This window comes from Equus quagga, chromosome 2 (assembly GCF_021613505.1).
Source record: "Equus quagga isolate Etosha38 chromosome 2, UCLA_HA_Equagga_1.0, whole genome shotgun sequence".
Lineage (NCBI taxonomy): Eukaryota > Metazoa > Chordata > Mammalia > Perissodactyla > Equidae > Equus > Equus quagga.
The window spans coordinates 136,865,155-136,878,355 of record NC_060268.1 but is presented as its reverse complement, the minus strand read 5'-3'; the positions used below and the strand labels follow the sequence as shown (position 1 = coordinate 136,878,355).

Sequence of the window (13,201 nt, the reverse complement as noted above, 5' to 3'; positions counted from 1 at the left end):
CAGGCTCAGATTTGGAGTTTCTTATACATAAGCACTTGGAAGGGAAAAGAACAAAGATTTTTGGTGCCAATGAGTATGCCATTTCCGGCTCTCTGCCTCCTGTTCCCCCTCAAATTATAAGGTTGCTAAAAGGTGCAGGTTTCTGGTTAAATTTTAGATGTTTTTCTGGAACATAGTTAATTATAGTTTGTGTCTAACTAAGGAAATGCCCCCATTTTTTATTCATCCAAGGATTGAAAGGCCATTCTGTGAAGTTTGTTTAGCTGGACTTGGAATGAAGGAGCATTTCAAGGTTGTGACATAATGAGTTTGTCATGAACAAAATAAATGTCCTAAAGGAAGTTTCTGTAATAAAATGTAGTTGGATCATGAAATTTAAACTGATGAATTCTAAGTTGCAGAGTTGTTCCCTGCAGGTGAAAGGGGTGATTATCTGCCTTGCTTGATAGGCCTTTGAAAATATCTTTGATTCTAAAATTTATTTTCAGAGAAGAGTTTTCTTGATGTCACTAGAAAGTTTTCAAATCTTTGTGCCCTGATACGCAGTTTTCATTGCCAAGCAATTGTGTTCTTGAGTAGGGCCCCTTTAAACTATTTTTAGCTTTGGTGGTAAAGACAGCCCAAGAGGTGGATGAGTTGAAGTGTGCCCAAGGCACTTGTCATTAGGTTTGTGTCATTAGGTTTGGATACTGACCTTTAGTCTTGCCTGAGTGGCCCCTCTAGCTGTGATCAACCACATTGCCAGTTTATTTTGAAAGAGTGAGTTTTTTGGTTGAAATTTGCTTTTTATGTTTATTTAAAGTTTTAATAGAGATATTTCAAAATTAGAGAGTTAAAATCATAATTTGTAGAGTTAACTGCAAAGAATCTGTGGAAATGTGTGATTTAAATGCTCTCATCAATGTCTGCGAATTCATGCTGTTTATGGTGTGGTATTTGTGCAAAAAGTAAAGTTAAAACGGTACTGGCATTATGAATAGTTTCTTTTTACTGCTGTAACAAATTACTACAAGTATAGTGGCTTACAACAACATAAGTTTATTATCTTACAGTTCTGGAAGTCAAAAGTGTGAAATGGGTCTCATTAGGCTTTATCAAGGTGTTGGCAGGGCTCTGCTCCCTCCAGAGGCTCTGGGGAGAACCCATTTTCTTGCCTTTTCCAGCTTCTAGAGGCTGCCTAGATTCTTTGGCTTGTGGCCCCTTCCTCCATCTTCAAAGCTAGCAGTGTAGCATCTCCACATCTTTCTCCCTCTGAACTTCTCCCTTTGTCATCACATGCCCTTCTCTCTCTCTGCTTCCATTGTCACATCACCTTCTCAGACTGAGCTTCCTGCTTCCTTCTTATAAGGACCCCTTGTGATTACATTGGGCCCACCTGGGAAATTCGGGATCGTCTTCCCGTCTCAAGAGCCTTAGTTTAATCACATCTACAAAATCATTTTTGCTGTGTAAGGTAACATATTCACAGGTTCCAGAGATTAGGACATGAACATCTTTGGGAAGCTGTTATGTAGCCTACCAAACATTAGAATACAATTTTTCTTTCTTTCTTTTTTTTTTTTTTGAGGAAGATTTAGCCCTGAGCTAACTACTGCCAATCCTCCTCTTTTTGCTGAGGAAGCCTGGCCCTGAGCTAACATCCGTGCCCATCTTCCTCTGCTTTATATGTGGGACGCCTACCACAGCATGGCCTGCCAAGTGGTGCCATGTCCGCACCCGGGATCTGAACCAGCGAACCCCAGGCCACCAAAGCAGAACATGCAAAACTTAACCGCTGTGCCACCGGGCCGGCCTCCCAATTTTTATTTCTTTTTAGCTCTTGTTTTCATAGATTTCCTCAAACTATCCTTGGAAATCACAGAAACATGTATTCTGTGCTCTCTCTTTTGGAGGAAAACATGTTGAGAAAAAAATACATTTTTATAAGATTATAGAAAGTGCCTTATATATAACTGTGAGGTTAAAGTTGGTGAAAAAAGAATTTATGATACTTGTTATTTCTTTGAGGGCAGGGAGAATTTCATTGAGTTTTGAATCTTCCACCTAAAAGAATAATCTTCTGTGCTTCTTGAGTCTTTAATTGTTTTAACAAGTGCCCAGGACAGACAGACAGACACACACACACACACACGTGCGCGCGCAGTGCCCTATGGCAGTATTGCCTAGCAGGTTTTGTTTGGGGTACCACAGTCTTCCGTTCTTCAATTTCCAAGAGTTCTTGCTCCAGCTGCTTTCTTGTCCCGTGAGGGTGGCTTCTCCGGTTAACCGCTGTTCCACTCTGCACCTGAATCTGAGACCTGTTTTTCCTCTGAAAGATGCAATTTGAAGCTATTGCAAGAAAGAAGCTATTGGCTCTTTGTCCTCTTTCCTTTTAGTCAAATTTCCCACCCCTCTCTGTAGATTAAAAAAAATATTTACAGTCGTAAGACTTTTGAAAATAAAGAACTGGGTTTGTTCTTTATTTATAGGCTACCATTTAGATATCAAAATGATTGTTCAAATAGTAACCTGTTAATTAATCTCACATGAAGTTTGGTTGTCTGTGACCTTCGCCATTACTATTTAAGTCTCATGTTGTTTTGTCTCTCTCTTTGTGTATGCAAATGAAGGAGGGAGTTAAAGTAGTATGTGATGCCAGCTGAAATCCAAGTAGATTATATAGTCATCGCAAAGCATAAAACTGAAACAGCTCAGAGTGGGCCTCGGCAGCTGAGCCACCAGTTGAAAATTCTGTCAGTCTTTTGCCTGGGACGGATGACGGATAGGAAGTGCTTGGAGCGCTTCAGCTGATTATCTTGGTAGTTGCATTTGTTCGTATAGTTTCTTAACCATGAAAGATGAGATTACTTTCATATATGTGTGAAAATAGAGATTTGTGAGTCAGGCAAAAAAAGGAGTGTGAAATTATCTAAAGATGTGTAATTGATTGGATGAGTGTTTTATTCTTTATCAAATTTTCATCACGGATGGGGCCTGTTAACAGGCACTGAGTTTTGGGAGAGCAAGAATGGCATCTTGTTTACCTTTGTAATCTCATACCTGATATTTGAGAATTTTTTGAATGCATAGGTTGAAAAAAGAAACTATTTTAAATGTATGCATTTTTATTTACAGCTGCTGCTGAAGGCAAAGGCAAAAGTGGGGAAGACTTTTTTCAAAAGGTAAGTTGCTTTTTACTCCTGCCTTGGTGATAATTAAGGAGAAATATACCTGTCTCAGTAGCTTCACTAGAAGCCCATGAAAGCTCCCCTTCCATATGAAGGGGAATAGGTTTTGATAAGATAGCTGGAGATGATCAGTTCAAGAAAGGGTGGGAGGCTGTTTGGCGCTTTATTCTGAGAAGGCTCCTTCTGGGTAAATCCAATGAAGTTTTTGGTTGGAGGCAAGGAGGCAGTGAGAGTTGCCAGATTGATTTCTCAAATGGAAATTGTCAAAATGCTGTCCTGATTATCTTCTTTTACTGCTACTCCCTATTTCCTCCTTCCCCAAACGCATACCTGACCTGTGAGGTAGAGAGGAGTCCCTCACAGCTTTCCTCATTTCTGTAAGCGTGACCGTGGGTGGCATGATATAATTGATAAAAGGTGCACCTTTACACCTATTTGCTCACGACTGGTAACCGTGTCCTTTCTGACTTTGGCTGTCTTCTGAAAGTTCTGACCTACAGTGAAGCCAGTCTGGTCCGTCCTATATAGCAAAGGGAAATAGGAGTGGAGCTGATTGAAAAAGGAATATAGAAACTATGAAAAGCAGTTGGTTAATTCTAGTCAGCTCTATTTTAAAATAGGTGTTTTATATAAGGGAAGAGGCCTGTCCTTTCGAAGAAATTGATTTGAGTTCATGGTCTTCCTTCTTTTGTTTACTTGGATTTATTATATTTGTGTCTTTTTTGTTGATATCCAGAAAGCATGTGTGTAGGAACAAATAGACGGATGTCCTAGAGTGAAATAGAGCAGCAACTATACATGAAGCTAAATATCGCTCTAGTGGGTCATCAGGCCTTTGGAAAACACCTGTGTGTAACTGTACTGGGCTTTTACAAGCCTCTTCATTCTCTTGCTTTCTGTGTGATCTACTTTTTTGGGTCAACTTCATCATTCATCTGCATTCTCTTCCAAGGATATTAAAAGCAAATATTTTCAGAGCTGATAATTGTATTGTCATTTCTTCATTCTGAAGATATTTATTTACCACCTGCTGTGTGCTACACACTGGAGAGACCAAACTGAGAAAGGCATGGTCCCTGCCCTAAAAACATTTGTTTGGTGTCTGGTGATATAGTCACAGAAATAGCTGGAGAGTCTAGAGTTGTAGAGGGTTAAGCACTTGACCAGAACTTTAGGAGATTAGAAAGGACTTCTTGAGGTGTTTAGAAAAGCAGAAGGTAGCCAAGTGAAGAGGTAGGCCTACGTGGGTTGGGAGGGCATTCTAGGCAAAGAAACAGAATGTTGGAAGGCTAGACAGAGGTGGAAGAATTCGTCTGTGGCATTCACACTTCAAACGTTTGGCTTACACACTACATCTGAGGGGTTCATAGTGCATGGTGAGATACAATATTCTATGTGATGAAGTACCTTCTTTGTACGGGAGGCCTTTCCTATAGGGATTTAAACTTAAAAAATTTAAAAATACTGTGCTGGCCAAATAGAATGTGCCAGACCACAGTTTTCCACCTCTGCTTTAGGCTCATGCTGTTGAAGTGTATGTCCTACACCTGAAGCCCCTTACGTGGCATTATCTGACATTGGTTGAAATCCAACCTGTACTCAATACCTGGGTATTTCAGAGTGCCTTGCCTTTAGCTGGGGCAGGCTTGCCATGAGGGGAAGAAAAGAGACAACAAACAGCAGAAGTCACAGATTTGCCTTGGGTTGGCTGTGATAGTACAAGTAGATGTGATCTGTGGAAGAATTTCTTCTTTTATTGCTCTTCTTTAACTTGTAGATAAATTTAAAAAGCAGAACCGTTCAGCTTTGTGTGACTCAGACTTTTTAAAAGCTGAATCAAAACATGGTGTATGTGGCCATAAAGGACCTTCATTCTTAGAAGATTTGCTAATATTTATCACTCTTTGTGGAGCCATGTATACATTCCAGCAGTTTAAATGGAAACACATGTTTGAATCCAGGAACATGTGTGCGTCCCACAAACCATGAGTTGGAATCATGGATTTCATTCTTGGTCACAGGTTAATGAGGTCTCTAAATAATTAAGTGGAAGTAGTTTTCATCTCCTCATTTTCTTTTTTAGCTCAATAGAGAGTGTCTTCCTGATAGATAAATGTCCATATAGGATTTGGATACTTAGCCTGGAAAAAACCTGTAACTTAATCAAAGGCAAACATTTTAAATTCCAGAAGAGTCATTTTCAGTGTTTTGACCAGACAGAAGTAGACATTATGGTTCATCTACAGTAAAATGAAGCAATGGAGAAGTACTGAATTGTCCTCCAGGAGCTTTGTTCTAGTACACGTATTCTAATTTCACATAATGACATTTCCAGAACCATTTAAGAACAAGAATTAGGCCACATTGCTGGTCATTAGCATCTTTGAGAAAATGCTTTTCTTCTCTCAGAATAATACAAATGTGAAGGCTCTGCACGCTTGTTAGAGTGTGTTTTGGTTTTGAGTCTAAGTATATAACACAAGCCAAAATTAAAATTTCTCTTGAGCTGAGTTTAAAATTTGATTACGCTTATTAATTTGAAAACATCTAAATTTGGAAGGATGTCTCCCCAGCTCCATACTGGCTCTCCCTAAGGAGGGGATTGGAGGAGGGGTGTGAGAGTTTTATATGTTACTTTTTTTGTACCATCCAAGTATATGTAAAATCAGAAGAATATTATTATACTAAATAAAAGTAATTTTTGTCATTAAAAAGTTTTGAATTTGGAAAAAAAGAAAATTAAATTTAAAAATACCTTTAAGAATAAGAAATGGTAGGTTTCCACAAAGTCGTTTAACAGCTACTGAGATCATCAGATGTTTGGTCTCAGATTTGAAGCTCTAATAGTCGTTGTTCAGTTTATTATACACTTAAACTTCTCCTGTGGAGTCACAGTTATTGTTTTTTCGGAGATCTGCCTGGTTTCTATCTACTCTTTTACTGCGTGTGTTTGAAATGTTTTATTTCCATTGACACTCTATTAGGATAAAAGACTAACCTGTTATAGCAGAGAAACCCAACAGTGTAGTGACTTAGAGGACAGAATCATTTATTTTACTTCCGTGTAACATTCCAAGGAGAGTATTCCTGCTTGGTGCATGGCGTTGTCCCATGCTGTCAGTTAGAAACCCAGATTCCTTCTAAGACATAGCTCTGCTGTTCCTTCAGGCGTGAATCTCATCTGTAGGGTTGAACCTGGGTCACCACCAGGTCCAAATGTGAGCTGTGAGAAAGAGGAAGAGAGTATGGGGGAAGCATGCCACGGTCTTAAGGCCCAGGCCTGGATGTGGCGTTTGTTACTTCTTCTCACACTCCATTGGAGAGAACCCATTTATGTGGCCTTATGTAATTGCAGTTAGGGAAGGTGGGGAGAGAGGAGGAACATATAGAAGAAATACTGATTTTTGCAAGCACTGTCTACCAAAAGATTGTTACAAAAAATGTATGGGGTCAAAGTGTAGTGTCTCTGTGTACTATGCTTTGAAATCTTTTGTATTTCTTAGGATTGCTGTAAAAACATACCATAAACAGGATGGCTTACACAACAAAAATTGGTTGTCTCACAGTTCTGGAGGCTAGAAGTCCAAGATTAGGGTGACAGGATTGGTTCCTTCTAAAGACTGAGAGAGAATCTGTTCCATGCCTCTCTCCCAGCTTCTGGAGGTTTGCTTGCCAGCTTTGGCATTCCTTGGCTTGTAGAAGCATCATCTTGATCTCTTCCTTCATCTTCACATTGGCATTCTTCCTCTCTGTGTCAGAGTTTCTTCTTTTTATAAGCACACGAGTCATATTGGATTAGGGCTCACCCTAATGATCTCATTTTACTAATTAGATCTGCAATGACCCTATTTCCAAATAAGGTCACATTCTAAGGTACTAGAGGTTAAGATTTCAACATATGAATTTTGGGGGGACACAGTTCAACCTGTGATACCTTTTCAATGGCAGAAATGATTCTATAGAGAATTTACTATAATTAGAAAAATTTGCTGAAACTGTAAATGTTATTTATCCCCCCCCTTTTTTTTTTGCTGAGGAAGATTGGCCCTGAGCTAATATGTGTGCCAGTCTTCCTCTATTTTGTATGTGGGTCACTGCCATAGCATGGCCGCTGATGGAGTGGTGTAGGTCCGTGCCTGGGAACCAAACTCAGGCTGCTGAAATGGAGCACACTGAGCTGAACCACTAGGCCACAGGGCTGGCCCCTGTTTATCACATTTTTATATTCAATTTGATCTATGGATTTTAACTGTCATTTATACTAAGTCTGTTTTTCTGTTAGTACAAGTCATTTCTAAATTATGTAGAACAAATATATAGTTGACATGCAAGAAAGAGAAAAAAAATCTAATTTGTCATTCCGTCTTTGAAAGAGAGCTATTTATAAACTCTTAGTCATTTTTCTGTGTATATTAAAAATGCATATAAAGTACTTTTGAATATTCTCTGATTGGCTAATGGGATTACGCATTAGACTGTTTGCATTGGAAACGTCCCAAACATTTCTCTCTGGTAAAACTTTGCAAGTTCTCTAATAATTGTACTTTTTATTCTTTTTTTCTAACTACACTTAAAGAAAGAGGGAATGAATACAGCTTTATCAACATTCTCTCTAGTTCTTTGTCCACCCTTCATGGCAACTTTAATTGGAACACGTGGAAGTGATCTGCCAGCATTTTTCCAGTTCTTCGGGCAGTTGTTCATGGCTTACTCACTGTCTGTCCCGTTTCCTTTTAATGAGTTTTTTTTTTTCTTTCTCTTGTGAAATGACTACGGCCAGATCTTGGCGGGGAAAGTGTGTTACAGTGTATTAGGTGGGGATGGGTATAGTGATTGTGTTACGATTGTGACTCATCAAAGCAAAACACTTTAGGAATCTTGAATCCCAGAGGCTGGAGAAGACAAAATCCAGTCAGCATCATAATTGATGAAAGCCACATTTTCCGTTACACTGGGTTATAGACATTGTTTCTCAACAAAGTACACATCACATATTTTAAATATAGGATATTTTATACTCTTAAAACAGGTCAGTTTGGAAAACTGACCTATAAAACTATGACTTTTCACAAGGGCTAAGAGTAAGACTAACATAAATAAGATACTGTTTGGAGGTTTACTTGGTGTATTTATATTACCCTCAAACTCATCCTTTTTAGGCAAACAGATTACTTTTGTCATCTTGAGACTGGGAAGTAGCAAGTGTTTGTCTTCTTGAGGGAAACTGCTGGGAGCAGTTTTTGGCTCCCTCTCTACCTTAAAATGAGTGCACTAGGTGGTCTCAGATGGGGACCACTTGAGTCTTTTTATGGGGGGGAGGCACAAATCTCCAAGTAAAATTGTTTCTGCTTTCTCTGCTGGCCATTATTTTGTATATGTTGAATAGATAGATCATATTCCTCTGGTAAGAGAAATAAGTTTTGATTTAATTACTTAAAGGTAAATTCAGTTAGCTGTAGTCCATGATATACTTCCTGTAACATTGTGTCTTATATGCTTAAACATTTTAAGTCAAATTTGATTTAAATAAAATTAGGATATTTTAAAGTTTTAATCTTAGTATTTGTTTCAATAGGCAATATAGTCGTGTGGTTCACAATTCAAATGGTACGAAAGGGTATGCATACAGTGAAGCGTATTTGATGTCGCGGTTCTAAAGATGCGCTGAGAAGGCTGTGCAGAATTAGTGTTGGTTCCAAACTTAAGTAAAGGTTATCACCAGTGGATGTCATCATGTCATCACTAATGAACACCCACTGAGTTCCTGGCTGCTGAGTTCTTATTCCTGATTACAACATTATGGCCCTGAAAATAAGTTTCAGTGGGAGAATCTGTGATCATGATTCTCTCATACTAGTGGCTAAATAAGGATAACTGATCACATGTAAGACTTAGAAAAAAGGAACAACCCAGAAAACAGGTTGTCTCGTCATCTTCCAGAAAGTTGCTAAAGGTGAGAATCGATCCTATTTTTATATCTTACAATTCGCTGTGTCTTCTAACAAGAGTCCAGCAGGTAAAGGTTAGTGAAAAAAGATTAAGAAAAAGACTAAGTGATTGGCTTATCATCCATTCGTCTGAGTTCTGTCTTTGTGTTCATTTGAAGATGAGAAGTCTGGGTGTCAAAGCTGCATTCTCAAGCACGTCATACTCTCACCTGTAGAGTTCCGTCATAACATCATAGAGTCAGCTTTTATTTTGACAGTCATTTCACACAACTGCTTTATGAAAACCACATTTGTGGTTTTACTCCTTTTTCTGCAACCATGGAAGTAGAGGATGTCACTGAGATTCCTTTAAAGTGTATGTTTGGTGATAGTGAAGATGCCCTAATTGCTACTACAATTTTTTTAAAGTGAATGATAATATCTGGTGAAAGTTTAGTCGTTACTGGTTAAAATGTTCTTCTCCACTTCTTGAAACCAAACTCAAAACATTGGATCATGTGGAAAATCAGATTGAATTCATGAGAATAGGTCTTTTTATAAAGGTCACAGATGTGGGGCCAGCCCGGTGGCACAGTGGTTAAGTTCGTGTGTTCAGCTTCTTGGCAGCCCAGGGTTCGCTGGTTTGGATCCTGGGTGCAGACATGGCACCGCTTGGTACGTCATGCTGTGGTAGACATCCCACGTATAAAGTAGAGGAAGATGGGCATGGATGTTAGCTCAGGGCCAGTCTTCCTCAGCAAAAAGAGGAGGACTGGCAGTAGTTAGCTCAGGGCGAATCTTCCTCAAAAAAGAAAAAAAAAAATTCACAGATGTGACTGTTTTCAGTAGTGATGTGCAGTGCACCTAGGATAGAACGGATGATGGAAAGATCCAGCTAAGTGATTTATTTGTCTTAGTTTAAAAAGGCTTGTATATTATTTTGTAAAATGCTCTGAATGGATTAAATTCCTTAATTCCTATAGTGGTCAGCATTTCTCTTAATTGAAAAATATTGAAATACAATGTTCCTTATTTATAGTTGATATTAAGATTTCAGAACAGTTTCCACATTACACAGACAAACCAAAATTACACTAAGAAACTGATAAAATGCAAAGGTAAACATTTCTGTGTGGGTCAGAAGCAATTTTTCAAGATAGTGGTATTAACTATTTTGAGGAAGGATTATGTTTGATTAGTTCTAATCACAGAAGTCTTGAATATTCTTTGGTAATCTTTGTATGTGTGTATATTTAATTATGTCCTTTGATTTTGTGTGATTCAAACTGTTTTATACCTGAAGTGGCATAAATCAAATTCAATCTTGTATATACAAAGAACGTTATCAGAGATGTGTCTGAAGATCAATGTATAAGGATATTCATTGTGGTAATATTTATAATAATTAAAATTAAATTAATTTTAACTAAGTGCTTAATGTAACGTTTGAAATATGGTATATCCAAACTTTGGATTACTATGTAGGCATTAAAAATCATGCTTTTTGGCAGTGATATAGCATCACGGCAGAGTAGGTTGTTCCCTTTGTCTCTACCCTCTAAGTTACAACCAGTCAGATGTTCATCGACCAACAAAGGACTCCCTGCACAGCATACCAGAATACCAGAGAGCCATGCATCTCTATATCTGAAGGTGAGTGGACTGGACCTCTTGAAGGCAGTGGAAATAGAGGAGCAGCCTCCTTGCCCTCCCTTGGCAGTGGCGATCCAGCATGAGGGTTCTCACACTGGCACGTGTGCCAGTCAACAGAGGCTGCAGGGGCAGACGGGGCACTTGCAGTTTGACCATAGCCCCTGCCACCCTAGCGGTGGCAGGTGGCACACAAGTCCTGAGGATTCAGGACACAGAGCAAAGCCAGTGACTCAGCCCCGCTCTCTCGCTGTGGTGATAGCATCCAAAACACAGATTTCTCTAGCTTGGGCACAGTGCCCTGACCTGAGGTTTCAAAGTACAGTGGTGCATGCAAGTGACAAGAGGCTGCAGGACCAGCAACAACACTGATTTGTGGCTTAGCTCCTGCCCCTCCCCCAGCAGTGATAGGTGGCACCAGTGACCTGAGGCTTCAGGAACCACAGCAGAACTGTTACCCAGCCCCTCATGGTGGCATCCCCAACACTGATTCTACCAGCAGAAGGGCCCCTGGCGGTTACAGTGACACCTATGAATCCAGTGTCTGTGGCAGTGGTACTGCCAACACTGCCAGATTACCTGGGAGGAGTAACACAGGGAGCGCACAGGGCAGCAGCACCCAAGCCTGTGGAGAGCCTGCAGAGAGCCTGTGGGAGGCCAGTGGGGAAACATGAGATGCTGGAAGCAGCAGAAGTGCTTGCAGCCTGTGACCCTGGTAGTGACACCTGAGACTGCAGTGGCATCATAAGCAGCAAGGCACCAGCAACCTCAGAGGCACAAGCAGCACAAGAAGGGCACAGATAATGCCTCTGGCACAGGCAGTGGAGAGTGGAAAGTGTAGGCTCTCAAGTACAACCAGAAGCAGCTCAGAATCAAAGTAACCAAAGCCTTACCCAAATAAGAAAGGTGGTTACTACCACAAATGTGCTGGCAGAGGGTCAGCTCATCAAGTACCATAAAGAACTACAGTAACACAGCAACATAGAAAGAAAATAACAATGTTCCAGAAACCAAACTTGAAGTCAAAGAAGATTATGATCTAACTGAGAATTCAGAATAACAGAGAACTGAGAATTCAGAATAGCTGTCATGAAGAAACTCGGCAAGTTACAGGAAAACTCAGAAAGACAGTTCAATGAACTCAGGAATAAAATTAATGAACAGGAGTACTTCACCAAAGAGCTTGAAACTCTTAAAAAAAATCTGAACAGAAGTTCTGGAGATAAACACAATTAGTAAGATGAAAAATAAAGTAGAAAGCATTGAAAGTAGAGAAAACTATATGGAAGCGAGAATTAGTGAGCTTGAAGATAGAAATCTAGAAATGATTCAGGTGGAAGAGTAGAGAGAACTAAGATTTTTTTAAAAATGAAGAAATTCTGTAAGGAATATCCGACTCAATTAGCAAAATCAATGTAAGGCTGATATGTATCCCAGAAGGAGAAGAGAGGGAGAAAGGAGCAGCTTATTCAAAGAAATAACAGCTGAGAACTTCCCAAACCTGGGGAAGAAGCTGGGCATACAAGTACATGAAGCTGGTAGAACTCCTAACTATCTCAATGCAAAAGACATCCAAGGCATGTTATATTAAAACTGTCAAAAGTCAGTGACAAAGAAAGAATATTAAGGGCAGCCAGAGAGAGGAAAATAATCTACAAAGGAAACTCTATCAGGCTTTCAGCTTATTTCTCAGCAGAAACTCCACAGGCTAGGAGAGAGTGGGATGATATATTCAAAATATTGATAGACAAAAACTATCAGCCAAGAATATTCTATACAGCAAAGTTATCCTTCAGATATGAAGGGGAAATAAGTTTTCCCAGACAAACGCTAAGGGAATTCATTGCCACTAGACCTGTCTTACAAGAAACATTGAAAGGAGCTCTTCTGCCTGAAACAAAAAGGCAAAGGTGTACAGAACTTTGAGCAAGGTGATAAAGAGGCAGAATCAGAAAATTGCAACTCTATATCAGAATAAGTTAGTAAACACTAATTATAACATAAAGGCTAAAGGGAAAGAAAGCATCAAAAATAACTGTAACTACTTCAATTTGGTCACAAACGCACAACACAGAAAAGAATAATTTTTGACGACAAAAACATAGAATGAGAAAATGAAAAGGACAGAACCTGCATAGGCTAATGGAGATAAGATACTATCAGCAAAACAAGGACTATCTCATCTTTGAAGTCTTTTATACAACTCTCATGCTAACCACAAACAAAAAATCAGAGCAGAGTCACAAATCATACATAAAGAGAACACAGAGAAAAACGTCACAGAAAACCACCAAACTGAAATGGCAGACAGAAATACAAGGAAAAAGAAACAATGGAAATATAGAGCAATCAGCAAACAACCAATAAAATGACAGTATTAAGCCCTCATATATCAGTAATCACTATAAATGTAAATAGATCGAATTCAGCAATCAAAAACACAGAATGGCTGGATGG

The 13,201-nt window shown here is 39.3% G+C and overlaps 1 protein-coding gene across 1 annotated transcript in view; it reads left to right on the top strand.

The window, feature by feature from the left end:
• The window catches only part of BICC1 (BicC family RNA binding protein 1), a 264,925-nt gene that overhangs the window by 88,328 nt on the left and 163,396 nt on the right, over positions 1–13,201 (top strand). The window contains exon 2 of the mRNA XM_046654461.1: positions 3,115–3,161. Within this exon, the coding sequence (XP_046510417.1) occupies positions 3,115–3,161 (47 nt within the window). The remainder of the gene's footprint in view (positions 1–3,114; positions 3,162–13,201) is intronic.